This window comes from Panulirus ornatus, chromosome 47 (assembly GCF_036320965.1).
Source record: "Panulirus ornatus isolate Po-2019 chromosome 47, ASM3632096v1, whole genome shotgun sequence".
Lineage (NCBI taxonomy): Eukaryota > Metazoa > Arthropoda > Malacostraca > Decapoda > Palinuridae > Panulirus > Panulirus ornatus.
In genome coordinates this window covers 7,618,332-7,638,345 of record NC_092270.1, presented here as the reverse complement: position 1 = coordinate 7,638,345, position 20,014 = coordinate 7,618,332, and the positions used below count along the sequence as shown (strand labels likewise).

The following is a 20,014-nucleotide window of genomic DNA, read 5'->3' as shown; positions in this document are numbered from 1 at the left end:
AAGCCCCTTCTTGTAACAGCACATCACTAAGTCTCGAGTCAAAATCAGTCTTCGGTATTTGAAATTGTGAGATCTATGGAGCCATAGAAGCATGTCTTTATAATGTCATGGCAAATATTACCTTGCAGTTCGGCAAATATTAACTTGCAGTTCTTGGAAAAAAAAAAAAAAGGTAGTGTAGTATGTGTCTTTGTTCCAAAACTTTACTAATCAACAACAAAAAACATCATCTGCAAAACTACCATTACAGCCCTACAAAAAGAATTCTTACTTCATACATAAAAAATTTCTAAACAAGATTCATAAAATTCCTGATCTCAATATCATATCAAACAGAACCAATAATGGACCGGATATGAGGTGGCTATCTCTTGAAGCTGGTGAACAGGCACTAAACTGACCAATCAGACCTACAGCATGACTAATTCAAATAATACATAAGCAATGCAATAACTGTTATGCAACAATTGTCCATAATACCTGGATTAAAAATTTTCATTCAACGAGAGCCAGTTTGAGGGTAAAAATGAAGCAGTGTACCTGACATCATTCATGACCAAAATAAAAGTTGAACAATAAGATTTTGCAGCAAGAACATTCTACACTCATTCTTAGATATGATGTTTATAACAAAAGATAAGGGAATACACTAGACTGCATACACCCTTTACTCACACTCAAGTTCAGAAAATCAATTTTTTTCGATGGGAAACTTATAAGGGGTGCTCAAATGACACAATGCTATCTCATTCATCCTACTAGTTCACTTGTTTTGAGCAAGTACACTCTAACCTCTGCTTGGAAGGGACCTAAACATATGGTGCTGTCTTCTGGTAGTGAGACTGGGCAAGAGTGTAATTCTTTGTAAATGGTGAACTGTCAGTGATCAGTCATATGCATTGCTTCAAGGGGCATCTATAAATACAACCCTATCACTGGGGTTTGTCACATGATACGTACCCCAAATTGATGACTAAGAAATTATCAATGTGCCATAACCTCATGATATGCATTAAAAAAATTACTATCAATCAAATCTCACTTCTGTTCCAGCTTACCTTGAGAATGAAAGTTGAATGAATCTGCTACTCTTGCAAATACCATGTAATTCAATATCTAACAAAAAGTCATCAAAAAAATATTCAAAAACAATGAATTAAGCAAATAAATCATATTTGCTGTTGCTGCTGATGTATGCACTTTCTTTATGAAATGAGATATTTTCTATGTCCTAGTATGGTTGGTGCATCTTCCTTTAAATGATGGCAATACAGACCAACTCCTTGTGGCTCCCAAAGGCTGTAAACAAAATGATCTCTCTCTCTCTCTCGCTCTCTCTAATCAATTTGTCACTTCCTACCAATACACTTCTAACACTATACAGTAAAAGGCCCATCAACTATGCTCTATACTACAAGCAAAGAAATCAACATTCTAATCTAGCTACTACAAGCAAAGAAATCAACATTGTAATTCAGCTATCACATTAGCAAAGCAATCACTACCTGCTACCACAAAACATAAAAATACACAAGAAAACCATGAAAGCTACCTTGATAACTGATACAGCAGAAACAAAAAGTAGAATGAAGATGCAGATACATGACATACCTGCCTGGGTCCGTGGATTTAGCACAAGGCAACTTGAGTTTGGTATTTTTGTTGATGGCACTAGATATCAAGTCCATTCTGATTCCAGACTGAATCACTTCGTCACTATCTAGAAAAATGAAAGGTTAAAAGACATTCTTGTCATTCCTTTTCCTCATTTCCTTGCTTTACCTCTTCCCTAAAAACAAGCATTCTAATATCTAACCAGAACTATTTCCATCAACATGACCCACAAATAAAGGTCACAGAGCTGGTCTTATCAACAGGGCCAGAGGCATTCTTCCACATACATTGAGTCTTTTACTGAACTCAAAAGTGATCGTTTGAACACTATTCATATGTCTTGATCATTCATTCATGCTGTTTTGATAAAACGTACACACTGACAAAAGCAGTAGCACGATTATATAATAAAGAAAAGGATGTCATTGTATGAGTAACTGAAAGCCATGTGACCGAAGGGTTATCTTCCACACCAAAAATTCCCTCAATCTAATTCTCATATATACACTGTACCCAAAACATATTACTATCAATATACTAAACTCTAACATGATGTAAATTATACTCTCTCATTCAACAACTGCTCCCATCTCATTGGCAAATCAGACAATATTCCATTATTCTAATTGAAAACGCTGGAAATGAGGGATTGAGGTAGGCAGTAGTATAGTGGGCTAAACAACTTGTCAAGCCTTCCAAAGTAAGTTTATCCATTTCAGTATTCAATATCTATGTTTGTTGTTGTACTTGACCACTATCTTGGTGTTCCTTATAAGGTGAATATCAATGGGTGGAATACAATAAGAATCTACTGACATTTTGCTTTTCTATCATTTTAAAGGGCATTATAACTCTATATTACATATTGTATACTCTAATGTTTCACCATCAACTGAAAAGGATATTCTAAACAAATTTCATTTTTTTTTCAACTGTCACTATTGTGAAAACTAGTGTCTACAAATTTCTACCCTAATTCTCTGATGGTGGTAATGCAAATTGTCGCTCTGTAAAACATTGGTCTGTCGGGATTACCTATATAAATCATGACACATATCTAGCTTACCATCGTTCCACACTTAATTTGCACAGATGCTCCATTGTACTATATGTGAGTCATGTCCTGTAATCTAGAAATAAAATTGTCAGTATCATCACAAACACTGACAACATCACAAGGTGGTATAATTTACCTGGAATGCATAGACCTTTGTGAGGCAAACATCCACAATTGTCCAGCCCATTATATCCACTGTTGTGGGCTAGCTGTTCCAGGGTCAGTGTTTCAGCTAGGCTTGATACTCCAACATGCACAGTCAACTGAAACACAAGTTATTCTACTTCATTATCATTACAGTACTTTCTGAAAAAAAAAAAAGAAGCAAAATAGGTTTTAAAATCAATCAATCACAATAGTGTAAAGTTCTAATGGAAGAGCATATCCTGAACCTGCCCAACAATAGAATGTGCAAACTGTTCACAGTTAAAATTAGGGAAAGAGAAATATACAGTAGTAGCTCAAATCACTACTGCATAGAAAAAAAAATATATGGGATTATAAAAATCATTTTCATGATTCAATAAAGAAAACTTGCACACTATTATAACTTCAATAAGGATTAAACTACGAGCACGATAACTATGCATGAAAAAGAGATGTCTGCATGTGAAACATAATGGGACAGAGAATGATAAACCTAAAACAGTAAGAGCAATGGAAATGGGGTGTGATATTATAGGTTTCCTCATTCTGTTTTGTAAAAAACACAAAAAATGAAAGGTTGTATGTTCCTGGAATAATCAGTGAACCCCACCCTAATGACAGTAAGACAAAGAAACAATGATATATTACAATTGTTCAAGATGTGATGGAGGTAAATAACCTAACAGAGGGAAGCAGAGCTAAAAAGTGAGAAGAGTAAGAGTATGGAAATTCAGGTCTGAGTATTTGATTTGCAGAGGTTAATTACCAGAAGAGAGAGCTCTAACGTGGTATGAGAATATAATAGCAACAGATATAACGTCTTTTATCACCAGCAAAGGAATATTTCACAGAGGTAAGAGCTCATATGGATGAAATGTAGCAGCATGTACAGAGGGAAGGAAGGAAACTGTGAGGCTCAAGGTAAAAGTATGGGAAGTGTTAGTATAAGCATAAATGTTTGTAACAACTGCAATATATGCTAAAATTCTAAATGAAATCTCAATCAAAAACAAAATGTTTTCCCTCACCTTGGGGTTCAAGTCTTCCCATCTCTGTGGTATAGTCTTCTGAACATAATTGTATTCCACTTTCAATATTTCAGTGACTAACTTGACTCCAAGTTCTCTTTCTAAATCTTGATCTACAAGTCCCTCAACAGCCATCTGACTGGCATTGACAGCATGCGATGAAAAAGGACCAAAGCCAGTCACATAAATGATGGGACGAATTTCTTGCACTTCTGTAACAGTTGCATCTCCCATTTCTGGAATGGCAGGGCATTCTTCACAAAAAGCACTAAGCAAATAATACACCTAAACTCTTGAGGTAAAAGAGGACATAAAAATCTTATCTTTATTAATTGTGGTTGCAACATTGTGAGGATGAAAGTCCTGGGATGTGTTGAATCAGTATTTGTTGTAATGTTGGATGGGTTTAAATTCTCTGCCAACAGTGCATCACTGACACACCTCAACAGTGTCTGGCACAAGAACCGATTCTATCAAGTATGTAGTAAACAAAAGTAATAACACAGGATGTATTATGCAAATACTGAATGTTACATTAAAGGAGGGAAGAGATATAAACAGCAGCAACAATTTCCAAAAGCCAGCTGAAAGAGGTAGTGGTGAAACCAACAAGGGAAGAAGGAAGGGATGAGAGGCTTAGTGTGTAATTGTTACTTCCCTCTTTAAAAATAAAAAAAAAAACTACCTCAACAACAACACTGTCCCCTCCTATCTTACTTATGGGACTGGCAAGTTTTGCTTTTTGTGCTTTTTATAATCAGTTTTGTTGACTACATAGTAGATTTGATAGAGAAAATGTGACATTTATATAATACAGTTCATGATGCAATCTATCTACAAATGTGCTAGATTTAACATCAGTTAGAAAACATTATATTACTGATGTTCAATCATGACACAACTGACATATACTTCCAGGAAAAAATTCCTAAACTTTATATGGAAGATATGTTTTATAATTTCAATCATAGTCTGAAAAAAGTAAAAATGCTTTGTGACATGATAGGTCAACATTCATAAGTAACAGAAAATAAGGGGAAAGTTTTATCATTACCTCTGTTGGCCTAATCCACTATGGAAAAAGGGTCACAGAAGGAATGGATGGCAAGTCTGGCAGCTCTCATCCAAAGAGAATGATACGGGTATGATGTTCATTTTTCCATACAGAACTTGTTTTCCCAATGGTAGCGAATACCATCAATAAAGTACAATATTACACTTTCACGCCACAAACAGGTGTGAGGACAATGAATAGCTGACACATATGGGAAGTACATTGGAGGTGCTTTTTATTTGGAATTACTCGAACTTTTTACCTGTTAGTAAAATCCTCCTTCAACCCAGAATTACATCAAAAGAAAATTAGGCACAATTCTTAATTAATTTCTTCCACAAGCACAACGTCAGTGGGAACATCTACGAAGGCCTTGTGGCAGAACACTAATTCCACACTGCAATAGTTCTGAGTTAAAATCTTACAAAGAAGGACTTCACTTTGAGGAATGCCAAGTAAGGTCAGGTAATTTTCCATCAACTCTTCCGATGATTCAATAGTTCATGCTCCAAGTTTGATAACACAATCATATATGCAATATATCTACTGAAATTCCAATTAATGTGTGGAATCAAATTGAGAGAGATAGTTAGTCCTTAGCTCCTTGCCAACAAAACCCACAGCAATGCATCAACTGAACGAGTACCAGCCACACAATAAGTCATTCTGTTATAAGCTAAACAACTGACTATCAACTATACAATGTAGCAAAAGCACACAGGCAAGAATCACGTACACTGTAGTCTGATTTCTTTCCAGTGTCAGATACTTCAAAAATTTTGGCAAAAATTTGAGCTGCAAAAGTTCCAGGACTGTCAGACTGGTTCTTTAAAATGTTAATCAATTTGTAGCTCTACAGGAAACTGTATTAATATCTTTTGTAAGACTTGCTCATTAATATATTCAAAGTGACGAAATGTATCACATCTTGCACGAGGAATAATCTTAATACTTTATAACTCAGAATACTGAAACAATGTCAGAGAAACAGGAAAGGCTCCACAAATAAGAAAAATATGTGGTTAAACCTTAAAAATTAATGGGCACTGCACTAAACTAGGCAGTTCTTCAATTTCATGAGTGAAATGCAATAAATTACATTGAGCTGCAAAACACAGCTCTGTAACACCAAAGGAAGGCTACTGACTGTTACCATTTTCAGCTCCTTCCAGCCTAGCACCATCAGTGAGTCTACAATAACTAAGGTTTTATTTGTTTTAAAATTACTAAAGGAAATGACAAAACTAAATAGTGAGCAATATCTTAAGATAAATGGCTACTGAAATAATTCAGTTTCCTTTGCCATAGGTATTCTGTTCACATTCATGAATATGGATACAAATTATCTTCTTTCTCCAAAAAAATTCAAGATGCCATGCTGAACACATACAGAACTATAATAGCCTATGCCAAGTTAGGTATGGTCTGTACTCGTATAAATTCAAACCCCCTAAATAACTAAGGAAGTGTAATCAAAAATGCTTTCTTACCTTGTTTTAGTTTTCAAATTGTTGTAAATGCTAATAGGAACTGGATGTGAAATCAGCAGGAACGGAATCAGATGCACCCATAATGGCATTCCCAGCATAGTGACTGGAAATGAAATGTGTGTGTGTAGAAACCATGTATTTTATGAAATGCATAAAATACATTAAAAACATACAACCCAAAAACCATGCCTTATGGATTTATGGTGTATTACCTCATTTAAGATATGTTTGTTGAAGTTTCATCCTAAATGCTGCTTCAGTAAAGTGCTACACAAATCTTATAATCTGCCAGTAAAGCGCTACACAAATCTTATATTCAGCCAAATAATTTCCTTTCATACCTCTTCTTTATCCGTAGGAGTCAGAACACACTAAAAATGGCTTGTTATTGGTTAGTCACAAACGAACACAAATTTATACCAAGATAATTAGAATATAGTGAAAACAGGTGAACAGTATGTTACATAAAATAAATGCACCTTTGTCTGGTGCTTTAATGATGTGATATATTAAATCAGGTAAACACAATCACTGTACATCCCACAAAAATCATTAAAAATTCAATCCTGAGAAAAGTGCTTAACTTCATGGTAAAGGCACAACTGGGGATATTTTTTCTGAAAATAATAAGCTCTGCTAGTTCCTCACTTAAACATTTCCAAGTACATTCAGAGTCACTGATAATGTATTGAAATACGGAAAAGATGTTCTATGCCAGATTATTCCCATCTCTGCATAATCTAAGTTAGAGAGAGAGGAAAAAAAGTATATGTTCATAACTGTGAATGTGATACTGTGATGGTAAAAGAAAGTTCTTATATCACAAGACGTTACTTTTCTGGATGTCTACAAGGGGCAAGGAGGAGAATACCTCAGTAGAATAAAAAGTCTATATTCTTACATTCATCAATACCTACTGAACTCCACCCCCCAATACTGAGGTGAGGTGCAGCCCCAAATCTCATCTGATTCAGATTCCTACACCGTGACTACAGTATATTTCTTTATCAGAAGCAATACACAATATATTGCTTTTAGCATACCTCCAACAATGACATGATAGTGTCCTGGTCTGATAAAATCTAGCCACAAGACTTGTATAGAAAAATCTTGCATTTTGTTAAGTTTGGTCATATTCCTGCAATGAGTTTTGAGGATTAGGTAGATTGGTACCTTTCCATTACCTCTCTCATGAAGGCAAAGAGCAGAACTGCAATCCTTCTACTCCCAAATATTAACAAAGAAGTTTGATATTCAATAGTGCCATTATAAAATGAACCTACTTCCAGGCATTTGATATGAGCTCAGTAAGGCAATCATAATAGTCCTCCATTTGCCATGATCTCACGGCAGAAGTAAATGTCATACAATTACTACTAACACTTAAGAATTAGGAAATTTTCAAGGGATATCTTTGTATCAATATAAATCACTGAAAAATATCTACTGAAATGTAACAACCAGTATTACTGTTGTTAAAAAATCTTAAATTTTCAAAGATAAAAAAATGCTGACCTATCACATACTTACAGAAGAAAAAATTTTAGTGAAAATACCCGAGATACAATTTACCATCTATTTACTAAATACAATACGTCAAAACACTATATTATCAACTGTTTCATCTCTACCAACAACTGCAAGCAGTTCTAACTTTGACATCCATTTTTCTCCATCATTTTTGTGTATACAGACATTTGTTTAGAAGTTAAGAAACAAAATACTGCAGAGAAGCATCAAACTCTTTGCATTTGAGTTAATTTCTTGCAAATTTTATTCTATTTGATGCTGCTTGCATGGGCATCCATCCAAAATGACTGAACTGTCGTGATATGGTCTGACTTGACATGTATGTATGCTTCCTTCTTAATTTGATATAGAGAGTATGTTACATTATTCTTAAGTGAAGATTTCAAGTACCTTCTGTACTTAAAGAGTTACAGAAAGCTTTTGCTCAACAACATAACTGGTAGAGTATTACTGTATTTATCTGAGCATTCTTAGGGGTTTGGTATCTAATTGTGGAATCATTATGCTTATCTACTTCTCGCAATCAATCAAAGGTCCCTTAAAATTCCTGATCAGGAATGCTTCTTCCCTTTAACCTACATCTTTGTATGAAGAATATGCTTTGCTTCATGAAACTCTAATACAGCAACAGGGAATATAACCCTTTCATAACTTTAGGACCACGAATATATGGATGTGGATAAGGAGCTGTGGTTTCAGTGCATTACACATGACAGCTAGAGACCGAGTGTAAATGAATGTGGCCTTTTATAGTCTGCTTTCCTGGTGCTATCTCGATGAATCAAGGGGAAGTGATGCTGTTACCTGTGGGGTGGATATATATATATATATATATATATATATATATATATATATATATATATATATATATATATATATATATATTCCTATGAGTCCACGGGGACTTTTCGTGTTTCATTTTCCCCGTGGACTCATAGGAATATCTTGATCACGCGCAAAATTGTGATCCTTTCCAATATATATATTTTTTTTTTTTTTTTTTTTATACTTTGTCGCTGTCTCCCGCGTTTGCGAGGTAGCGCGAGGAAACAGACGAAAGAAATGGCCCCCCCCCCCCATACACATGTACATACACACGTCCACACACGCAAATATACATACCTACACAGCTTTCCATGGTTTACCCCAGACGCTTCACATGCCTTGATTCAATCCACTGACAGCACGTCAACCCCTGTATACCACATGACTCCAATTCACTCTATTCCTTGCCCTCCTTTCACCCTCCTGCATGTTCAGGCCCCGATCACACAAAATCTTTTTCACTCCATCTTTCCACCTCCAATTTGGTCTCCCTCTTCTCCTCGTTCCCTCCACCTCCGACACATATATCCTCTTGGTCAATCTCTCCTCACTCATTCTCTCCATGTGCCCAAACCATTTCAAAACACCCTCTTCTGCTCTCTCAACCACGCTCTTTTTATTTCCACACATCTCTCTTACCCTTACGTTACTTACTTGATCAAACCACCTCACACCACACATTGTCCTCAAACATCTCATTTCCAGCACATCCATCCTCCTGCGCACCTCTCTATCCATAGCCCACGCCTCGCAACCATACAACATTGTTGGAACCACTATTCCCTCAAACATACCCATTTTTGCTTTCCGAGATAATGTTCTCGACTTCCACACATTTTTCAAGGCTCCCAAAATTTTCGCCCCCTCCCCCACCCTATGATCCACTTCCGCTTCCATGGTTCCATCCGCTGACAGATCCACTCCCAGATATCTAAAACACTTCACTTCCTCCAGTTTTTCTCCATTCAAACTCACCTCCCACTTGACTTGACCCTCACCCCTACTGTACCTAATAACCTTGCTCTTATTCACATTTACTCTCAACTTTCTTCTTCCACACACTTTACCAAACTCAGTCACCAGCTTCTGCAGTTTCTCACATGAATCAGCCACCAGCGCTGTATCATCAGCGAACAACAACTGACTCACTTCCCAAGCTCTCTCATCCCCAACAGACTTCATACTTGCCCCTCTTTCCAGGACTCTTGCATTTACCTCCCTTACAACCCCATCCATAAACAAATTAAACAACCATGGAGACATCACACACCCCTGCCGCAAACCTACATTCACTGAGAACCAATCACTTTCCTCTCTTCCTACACGTACACATGCCTTACATCCTCGATAAAAACTTTTCACTGCTTCTAACAACTTGCCTCCCACACCATATATTCTTAATACCTTCCACAGAGCATCTCTATCAACTCTATCATATGCCTTCTCCAGATCCATAAATGCTACATACAAATCCATTTGCTTTTCTAAGTATTTCTCACATACATTCTTCAAAGCAAACACCTGATCCACACATCCTCTACCACTTCTGAAACCGCACTGCTCTTCCCCAATCTGATGCTCTGTACCTGCCTTCACCCTCTCAATCAATACCCTCCCATATAATTTACCAGGAATACTCAACAAACTTATACCTCTGTAATTTGAGCACTCACTCTTATCCCCTTTGCCTTTGTACAATGGCACTATGCACGCATTCCGCCAATCCTCAGGCACCTCACCATGAGTCATACATACATTAAATAACCTTACCAACCAGTCAACAATACAGTCACCCCCTTTTTTAATAAATTCCACTGCAATACCATCCAAACCTGCTGCCTTGCCGGCTTTCATCTTCCGCAAAGCTTTTACTACCTCTTCTCTGTTTACCAAATCATTTTCCCTAACCCTCTCACTTTGCACACCACCTCGACCAAAACACCCTATATCTGCCACTCTGTCATCAGACACATTCAACAATCCTTCAAAATACTCATTCCATCTCCTTCTCACATCACCGCTACTTGTTATCACCTCCCCATTTGCGCCCTTCACTGAAGTTCCCATTTGCTCCCTTGTCTTACGCACCCTATTTACCTCCTTCCAGAACATCTTTTTATTCTCCCTAAAATTTACTGATAGTCTCTCACCCCAACTCTCATTTGCCCTTTTTTTCACCTCTTGCACCTTTCTCTTGACCTCCTGTCTCTTTCTTTTATACTTCTCCCACTCAATTGCATTTTTTCCCTGCAAAAATCGTCCAAATGCCTCTCTCTTCTCTTTCACTAATACTCTTACTTCTTCATCCCACCACTCACTACCCTTTCTAAACAGCCCACCTCCCACTCTTCTCATGCCACAAGCATCTTTTGCGCAATCCATCACTGATTCCCTAAATACATCCCATTCCTCCCCCACTCCCCTTACTTCCATTGTTCTCACCTTTTTCCATTCTGTACACAGTCTCTCCTGGTACTTCCCCACACAGGTCTCCTTCCCAAGCTCACTTACTCTCACCACCTTCTTCACCCCAACATTCACTCCTCTTTTCTGAAAACCCATACTAATCTTCACCTTAGCCTCCACAAGATAATGATCAGACATCCCTCCAGTTGCACCTCTCAGCACATTAACATCCAAAAGTCTCTCTTTCGCGCGCCTGTCAATTAACACGTAATCCAATAACGCTCTCTGGCCATCTCTCCTACTTACATAAGTATACTTATGTATATCTCGCTTTTTAAACCAGGTATTCCCAATCATCAGTCCTTTTTCAGCACATAAATCTACAAGCTCTTCACCATTTCCATTTACAACACTGAACACCCCATGCATACCAATTATTCCCTCAACTGCCACATTACTCACCTTTGCATTCAAATCACCCATCACTATAACCCGGTCTCGTGCATCAAAACCGCTAACACACTCATTTAGCTGCTCCCAAAACACTTGCCTCTCATGATCTTTCTTCTCATGCCCAGGTGCATATGCACCAATAATCACCCACCTCTCTCCATCAACTTTCAGTTTTACCCATATTAATCGAGAATTTACTTTCTTACATTCTATCACATACTCCCACAACTCCTGTTTCAGGAGTATTGCTACTCCTTCCCTTGCTCTTGTCCTCTCACTAACCCCTGACTTCACTCCCCAGACATTTCCAAACCACTCTTCCCCTTTACCCTTGAGCTTCGTTTCACTCAGAGCCAAAACATCCAGGTTCCTTTCCTCAAACATACTACCTATCTCTCCTTTTTTCACATCTTGGTTACATCCACACACATTTAGGCATCCCACTCTGAGCCTTCGAGGAGGATGATCACTCCCCGCGTGACTCCTTCTTCTGATTCCCATTTTAGAAAGTTAATACAAGGAGGGGAGGATTTCCGGCCCCCCGCTCCCGTCCCCTCTAGTCGCTTTCTACGACACGCGAGGAATACGTGGGAAGTATTCTTTCACCCATATCCCAGGGATAATATACATATATATATATTCCTATGAGTCCACGGGGACTTTTCGTGTTTCATTTTCCCCGTGGACTCATAGGAATATCTTGATCACGCGCAAAATTGTGATCCTTTCCAATATATATATATATAATATATATATATATTTATATATATATTTATATATATATTTATATATATATATATTCCTATGAGTCCACGGGGACTTTTCGTGTTTCATTTTCCCCGTGGACTCATAGGAATATCTTGATCACGCGCAAAATTGTGATCCTTTCCAATATATATATATATAATATATATATATATATTCCTATGAGTCCACGGGGACTTTTCGTGTTTCATTTTCCCCGTGGACTCATAGGAATATCTTGATCACGCGCAAAATTGTGATCCTTTCCAATATATATATATATTTATATTATATATATATATTTATATTATATATATATTTATATATATATATATAATATATATATATATTATATATATATATTTTTTTTTTTTTTAAATTTTCCAAAAGAGGACAGAAAGGGGGGCCATGTGAGGATATTCCCTCAAAGGCCAGTCCTCTGTTCTTAATGCTACCTCGCAAATGCAGGAAATGGCGAATAGTATGAAAAAGTGGAGGAAGTGAAGTGTTTTAGATATCTGGGAGTGGATCTGTCAGCGGATGGAACCATGGAAGCGGAAGTGGATCATAGGGTGGGGGAGGGGGCGAAAATTCTGGGAGCCTTGAAGAATGTGTGGAAGTCGAGAACATTATCTCGGAAAGCAAAAAATGGGTATGTTGAAGGAATAGTGGTTCCAACAATGTTGTATGGTTGCGAGGCGTGGGCTATGGATAGAGTTGTGCGCAGGAGGATGGATGTGCTGGAAATGAGATGTTTGAGGACAATGTGTGGTGTGAGGTGGTTTGATCGAGTAAGTAACGTAAGGGTAAGAGAGATGTGTGGAAATAAAAGAGCGTGGTTGAGAGAGCAGAAGAGGGTGTTTTGAAATGGTTTGGGCACATGGAGAGAATGAGTGAGGAAAGATTGACCAAGAGGATATATGTGTCGGAGGGGGAGGGAACGAGGAGAAGAGGGAGACAAATTGGAGGTGGAAAGATGGAGTGAAAAAGATTTTGTGTGATCGGGGCCTGAACATGCAGGAGGGTGAAAGGAGGGCAAGGAATAGAGTGAATTGGAGCGATGTGGTATACCGGGGTGACGTGCTGTCAGTGGATTGAATCGGGACATGTGGGGCGTCTGGGGTGAGCCATGGAAAGCTGTGTAGGTATGTATATTTGCGTGTGTGGACGTATGTATATACATGTGTATGGGGGGGTTGGGCCATTTCTTTCGTCTGTTTCCTTGCGCTACCTCGCAAACGCGGGAGACAGCGACAAAGTATAAAAAAAAAAAAAAAAAAAAAAAAAAAAAAAAAATATATATATATATTATATTGTTGTTCGTGATGATACAGCGCTGGTGGCTGATTCATGTGAGAAACTGCAGGAAGCTGGTGACTGAGTTTGGTAAAGTGATTGTGAAAGAAGAAAGTTGAGAGTAAATGCGAATAAGAGCAAGGTAATTAGGTACAGTAGGGCTGAGGGTCAAGTCAATTGGGAGGTAAGTTTGAATGGAGAAAAATGGAGGAAGTGAAGTGTTTTAGATATCTGGGAGTGGATCTGGCAGCGGATGGAACCATGGAAGCGGAAGTGGATCATAGGGTGGGGGAGGGGGCGAAAATTCTGGGAGCCTTGAAGAATGTGTGGAAGTCGAGAACATTATCTCGGAAAGCAAAAAATGGGTATGTTGAAGGAATAGTGGTTCCAACAATGTTGTATGGTTGCGAGATGTGGGCTATGGTAGAGTTGTGTGCAGGAGGATGGATGTGCTGGAAATGAGATGTTTGAGGACAATGTGTGGTGAGAGGTGGTTTGATCGAGTAAGTAACGTAAGGGTAAGAGAGATGTGTGGAAATAAAAGAGCGTGGTTGAGAGAGCAGAAGAGGGTGTTTTGAAATGGTTTGGGCACATGGAGAGAATGAGTGAGGAAAGATTGACCAAGAGGATATATGTGTCGGAGGGGGAGGGAACGAGGAGAAGAGGGAGACAAATTGGAGGTGGAAAGATGGAGTGAAAAAGATTTTGTGTGATCGGGGCCTGAACATGCAGGAGGGTGAAAGGAGGGCAAGGAATAGAGTGAATTGGAGCGATGTGGTATTAGGGGTTGACGTGCTGTCAGTGGATTGAATCGGGACATGTGGGGCGTCTGGGGTGAGCCATGGAAAGCTGTGTAGGTATGTATATTTGCGTGTGTGGACGTTTGTATATACATGTGTATGGGGGGGTTGGGCCATTTCTTTCGTCTGTTTCCTTGCGCTACCTCGCAAACGCGGGAGACAGCGACAAAGTATAAAAAAAAAAAAAAAAAATATATATATATATTTATATATATTATATATATATATATATTCCTATGAGTCCACGGGGACTTTTCGTGTTTCATTTTCCCCGTGGACTCATAGGAATATCTTGATCACGCGCAAAATTGTGATCCTTTCCAATATATATATTTTTTTTTTTTTTTTTTTTTACTTTGTCGCTGTCTCCCGCGTTTGCGAGGTAGCGCAAGGAAACAGACGAAAGAAATGGCCCCACCCCCCCATACACATGTACATACACACGTCCACACACGCAAATATACATACCTACACAGCTTTCCATGGTTTACCCCAGACGCTTCACATGCCTTGATTCAATCCACTGACAGCACGTCAACCCCTGTATACCACATGACTCCAATTCACTCTATTCCTTGCCCTCCTTTCACCCTCCTGCATGTTCAGGCCCCGATCACACAAAATCTTTTTCACTCCATCTTTCCACCTCCAATTTGGTCTCCCTCTTCTCCTCGTTCCCTCCACCTCCGACACATATATCCTCTTGGTCAATCTCTCCTCACTCATTCTCTCCATGTGCCCAAACCATTTCAAAACACCCTCTTCTGCTCTCTCAACCACGCTCTTTTTATTTCCACACATCTCTCTTACCCTTACGTTACTTACTCGATCAAACCACCTCACACCACACATTGTCCTCAAACATCTCATTTCCAGCACATCCATCCTCCTGCGCACCTCTCTATCCATAGCCCACGCCTCGCAACCATACAACATTGTTGGAACCACTATTCCCTCAAACATACCCATTTTTGCTTTCCGAGATAATGTTCTCGACTTCCACACATTTTTCAAGGCTCCCAAAATTTTCGCCCCTCCCCCCACCCTATGATCCACTTCCGCTTCCATGGTTCCATCCGCTGACAGATCCACTCCCAGATATCTAAAACACTTCACTTCCTCCAGTTTTTCTCCATTCAAACTCACCTCCCACTTGACTTGACCCTCACCCCTACTGTACCTAATAACCTTGCTCTTATTCACATTTACTCTCAACTTTCTTCTTCCACACACTTTACCAAACTCAGTCACCAGCTTCTGCAGTTTCTCACATGAATCAGCCACCAGCGCTGTATCATCAGCGAACAACAACTGACTCACTTCCCAAGCTCTCTCATCCCCAACAGACTTCATACTTGCCCCTCTTTCCAGGACTCTTGCATTTACCTCCCTTACAACCCCATCCATAAACAAATTAAACAACCATGGAGACATCACACACCCCTGCCGCAAACCTACATTCACTGAGAACCAATCACTTTCCTCTCTTCCTACACGTACACATGCCTTACATCCTCGATAAAAACTTTTCACTGCTTCTAACAACTTGCCTCCCACACCATATATTCTTAATACCTTCCACAGAGCATCTCTATCAACTCTATCATATGCCTTCTCCAGATCCATAAATGCTACATACAAATCCATTTGCTTTTCTAAGTATTTCTCACTACATTCTTCAAAGCAAACACCTGATCCACACATCCTCTACCACTTCTGAAACCGCACTGCTCTTCCCCAATCTGATGCTCTGTACCTGCCTTCACCTCTCAATCAATACCCTCCCATATAATTTACCAGGAATACTCAACAAACTTATACCTCTGTAATTTGAGCACTCACTCTTATCCCTTTGCCTTTGTACAATGGCACTATGCACGCATTCCGCCAATCCTCAGGCACCTCACCATGGAGTCATACATACATTAAATAACCTTACCAACCAGTCAACAATACAGTCACCCCCTTTTTAATAAATTCCACTGCAATACCATCCAAACCTGCTGCCTTGCCGGCTTTCATCTTCCGCAAAGCTTTTACTACCTCTTCTCTGTTTACCAAATCATTTTCCCTAACCCTCTCACTTTGCACACCACCTCGACCAAAACACCCTATATCTGCCACTCTGTCATCAGACACATTCAACAATCCTTCAAAATACTCATTCCATCTCCTTCTCACATCACCGCTACTTGTTATCACCTCCCCATTTGCGCCCTTCACTGAAGTTCCCATTTGCTCCCTTGTCTTACGCACCCTATTTACCTCCTTCCAGAACATCTTTTTATTCTCCCTAAAATTTACTGATAGTCTCTCACCCCAACTCTCATTTGCCCTTTTTTTCACCTCTTGCACCTTTCTCTTGACCTCCTGTCTCTTTCTTTTATACTTCTCCCACTCAATTGCATTTTTTCCCTGCAAAAATCGTCCAAATGCCTCTCTCTTCTCTTTCACTAATACTCTTACTTCTTCATCCCACCACTCACTACCCTTTCTAAACAGCCCACCTCCCACTCTTCTCATGCCACAAGCATCTTTTGCGCAATCCATCACTGATTCCCTAAATACATCCCATTCCTCCCCCACTCCCCTTACTTCCATTGTTCTCACCTTTTTCCATTCTGTACACAGTCTCTCCGGTACTTCCCCACACAGGTCTCCTTCCCAAGCTCACTTACTCTCACCACCTTCTTCACCCCAACATTCACTCCTCTTTTCTGAAAACCCATACTAATCTTCACCTTAGCCTCCACAAGATAATGATCAGACACCCCTCCAGTTGCACCTCTCAGCACATTAACATCCAAAAGTCTCTCTTTCGCGCGCCTGTCAATTAACACGTAATCCAATAACGCTCTCTGGCCATCTCTCCTACTTACATAAGTATACTTATGTATATCTCGCTTTTTAAACCAGGTATTCCCAATCATCAGTCCTTTTTCAGCACATAAATCTACAAGCTCTTCACCATTTCCATTTTACAACACTGAACACCCCATGCATACCAATTATTCCCTCAACTGCCACATTACTCACCTTTGCATTCAAATCACCCATCACTATAACCCGGTCTCGTGCATCAAAACCGCTAACACACTCATTTAGCTGCTCCCAAAACACTTGCCTCTCATGATCTTTCTTCTCATGCCCAGGTGCATATGCACCAATAATCACCCACCTCTCTCCATCAACTTTCAGTTTTACCCATATTAATCGAGAATTTACTTTCTTACATTCTATCACATACTCCCACAACTCCTGTTTCAGGAGTATTGCTACTCCTTCCCTTGCTCTTGTCCTCTCACTAACCCCTGACTTCACTCCCCAGACATTTCCAAACCACTCTTCCCCTTTACCCTTGAGCTTCGTTTCACTCAGAGCCAAAACATCCAGGTTCCCTTTCCTCAAACATACTACCTATCTCTCCTTTTTTCACATCTTGGTTACATCCACACACATTTAGGCATCCCACTCTGAGCCTTCGAGGAGGATGATCACTCCCCGCGTGACTCCTTCTTCTGTTTCCCATTTTAGAAAGTTAATACAAGGAGGGGAGGATTTCCGGCCCCCCGCTCCCGTCCCCTCTAGTCGCTTTCTACGACACGCGAGGAATACGTGGGAAGTATTCTTTCACCCCTATCCCCAGGGATAATATACATATATATATACATATACACACACACACACATACACACACATACGCACATACACACACACACACACACATACATATATATACATATGAAAAATGTAAGAAACAATTTATAAAACAAACTTTTAGCTTGAAATGAATGAAAAAAATGAATGTCACATAATGGTTCAACCTCTGGCTATGAAAAGGAAATGTACAATTTATTCACACAAACGTCAATAGCAGTTCTCATCAATTTCACCACTGTATCAATAAGCTTCAATGTCTAAGCTACATTTTTCTCCAACTTCACTATTTTCTTGTCAAAAACACCATGCATGAAAACTATCACTCCATTAACAAAAATGCTTAGATGAAATATCAGATTGATTTAGAAACGGTAAATTCATTGAGCCTTAGAGATAGAGAGATAGGGAATAGTAGCAAGACTGATTAAATATATAACATGGGAGCAATGTGTTTAAAACTCCTTTCCAAGTGGGCAAACAGGTAATCATGCATTTTTCAATGATGAAAGCATTTTTGTAGATGTAAGTGTGATGTCTGCAGAGTTTGTGTTCATGCGAGTGTATGCACGTATATGATTCTACGTGCATGTATTCTCATGTGCGTATGAGTCCGCACATGTGTGTTTCTCTGCTCGCGTCTGTTTCCGTGAGCAGGCGTCCACCTGTATGTTTCTCCAAGCGACTAATTATTTGTGCTTGTAAGTGTATCGGTGTGTGTCCAATTACCTGTTTCAGGGTATGGGAAGGAGCTTTTCACGTTTAGGGCCCCACCAAGGAAAGGGTTGACAAATACATGCAGAATATAATGGAGAGGTTGTGCAAAACACAAAATAAGTTAAACGGTGAAGTCAGTAAGGAGGCAGTAGACCACATAATATAGGACAAGCAGGAGAATTAGACACCCCTTCACAATATATATATATATATATATATATATATATATATATATATATATATATATATATATATATATATATTCCTATGAGTCCACGGGGACTTTTCGTGTTTCATTTTCCCCGTGGACTCATAGGAATATCTTGATCACGCGCAAAATTGTGATCCTTTCCAATATATATATATATATATATATATATATATATATATATATATATATATATATATATATATATATATTATATTGTTGTTCGCTGATGATACAGCGCTGGTGGCTGATTCATGTGAGAAACTGCAGAAGCTGGTGACTGAGTTTGGTAAAGTGTGTGGAAGAAGAAAGTTAAGAGTAAATGTGAATAAGAGCAAGGTTATTAGGTACAGTAGGGTTGAGGGTCAAGTAAATTGGGAGGTGAGTTTGAATGGAGAAAAACTGGAGGAAGTGAAGTGTTTTAGATATCTGGGAGTGGATCTGGCAGCGGATGGAACCATGGAAGCGGAAGTGGATCATAGGGTGGGGGAGGGGGCGAAAATTCTGGGAGCCTTGAAGAATGTGTGGAAGTCGAGAACATTATCTCGGAAAGCAAAAATGGGTATGTTTGAAGGAATAGTGGTTCCAACAATGTTGTATGGTTGCGAGGCGTGGGCTATGGATAGAGTTGTGCACAGGAGGATGGATGTGCTGGAAATGAGATGTCTGAGGACAATGTGTGGTGTGAGGTGGTTTTATCGAGTAAGTAACGTAAGGGTAAGAGAGATGTGTGGAAATAAAAAGAGCGTGGTTCAGAGAGCAGAAGAGGGTGTTTTGAAATGGTTTGGGCACATGGAGAGAATGAGTGAGGAAAGATTGACCAAGAGGATATATGTGTCGGAGGGGGAGGGAACGAGGAGAAGAGGGAGACCAAATTGGAGGTGGAAAGATGGAGTGAAAAAGATTTTGTGTGATCGGGGCCTGAACATGCAGGAGGGTGAAAGGAGGGCAAGGAATAGAGTGAATTGGAGCGATGTGGTATACCGGG

The 20,014-nt window shown here is 39.2% G+C and overlaps 1 protein-coding gene across 5 annotated transcripts in view; it reads right to left on the bottom strand.

The window, feature by feature from the left end:
• Nucleotides 1-20,014, bottom strand: part of LOC139763501 (pyroglutamyl-peptidase 1) — a 45,552-nt gene that overhangs the window by 22,723 nt on the left and 2,815 nt on the right. For 3 of the 5 annotated variants that reach the window (XR_011716170.1, XM_071689630.1, XM_071689627.1), the window contains exons 2-4: nt 3,847-4,082; nt 2,808-2,934; nt 1,612-1,720 (exon numbers count right to left, since the gene is read on the bottom strand). Coding sequence is in view for 4 of the 5 variants with exons in the window: in XM_071689630.1 (XP_071545731.1) it covers nt 1,612-1,720; nt 2,808-2,934; nt 3,847-4,080 (470 nt within the window). In the remaining variant the exon portion in view is untranslated. Of the gene's footprint in view, nt 1-1,611; nt 1,721-2,807; nt 2,935-3,846; nt 4,083-6,390; nt 6,494-20,014 lie in introns of all 5 variants that reach the window. The other 2 variants (XM_071689628.1, XM_071689629.1) reach the window with 1 other exon arrangement.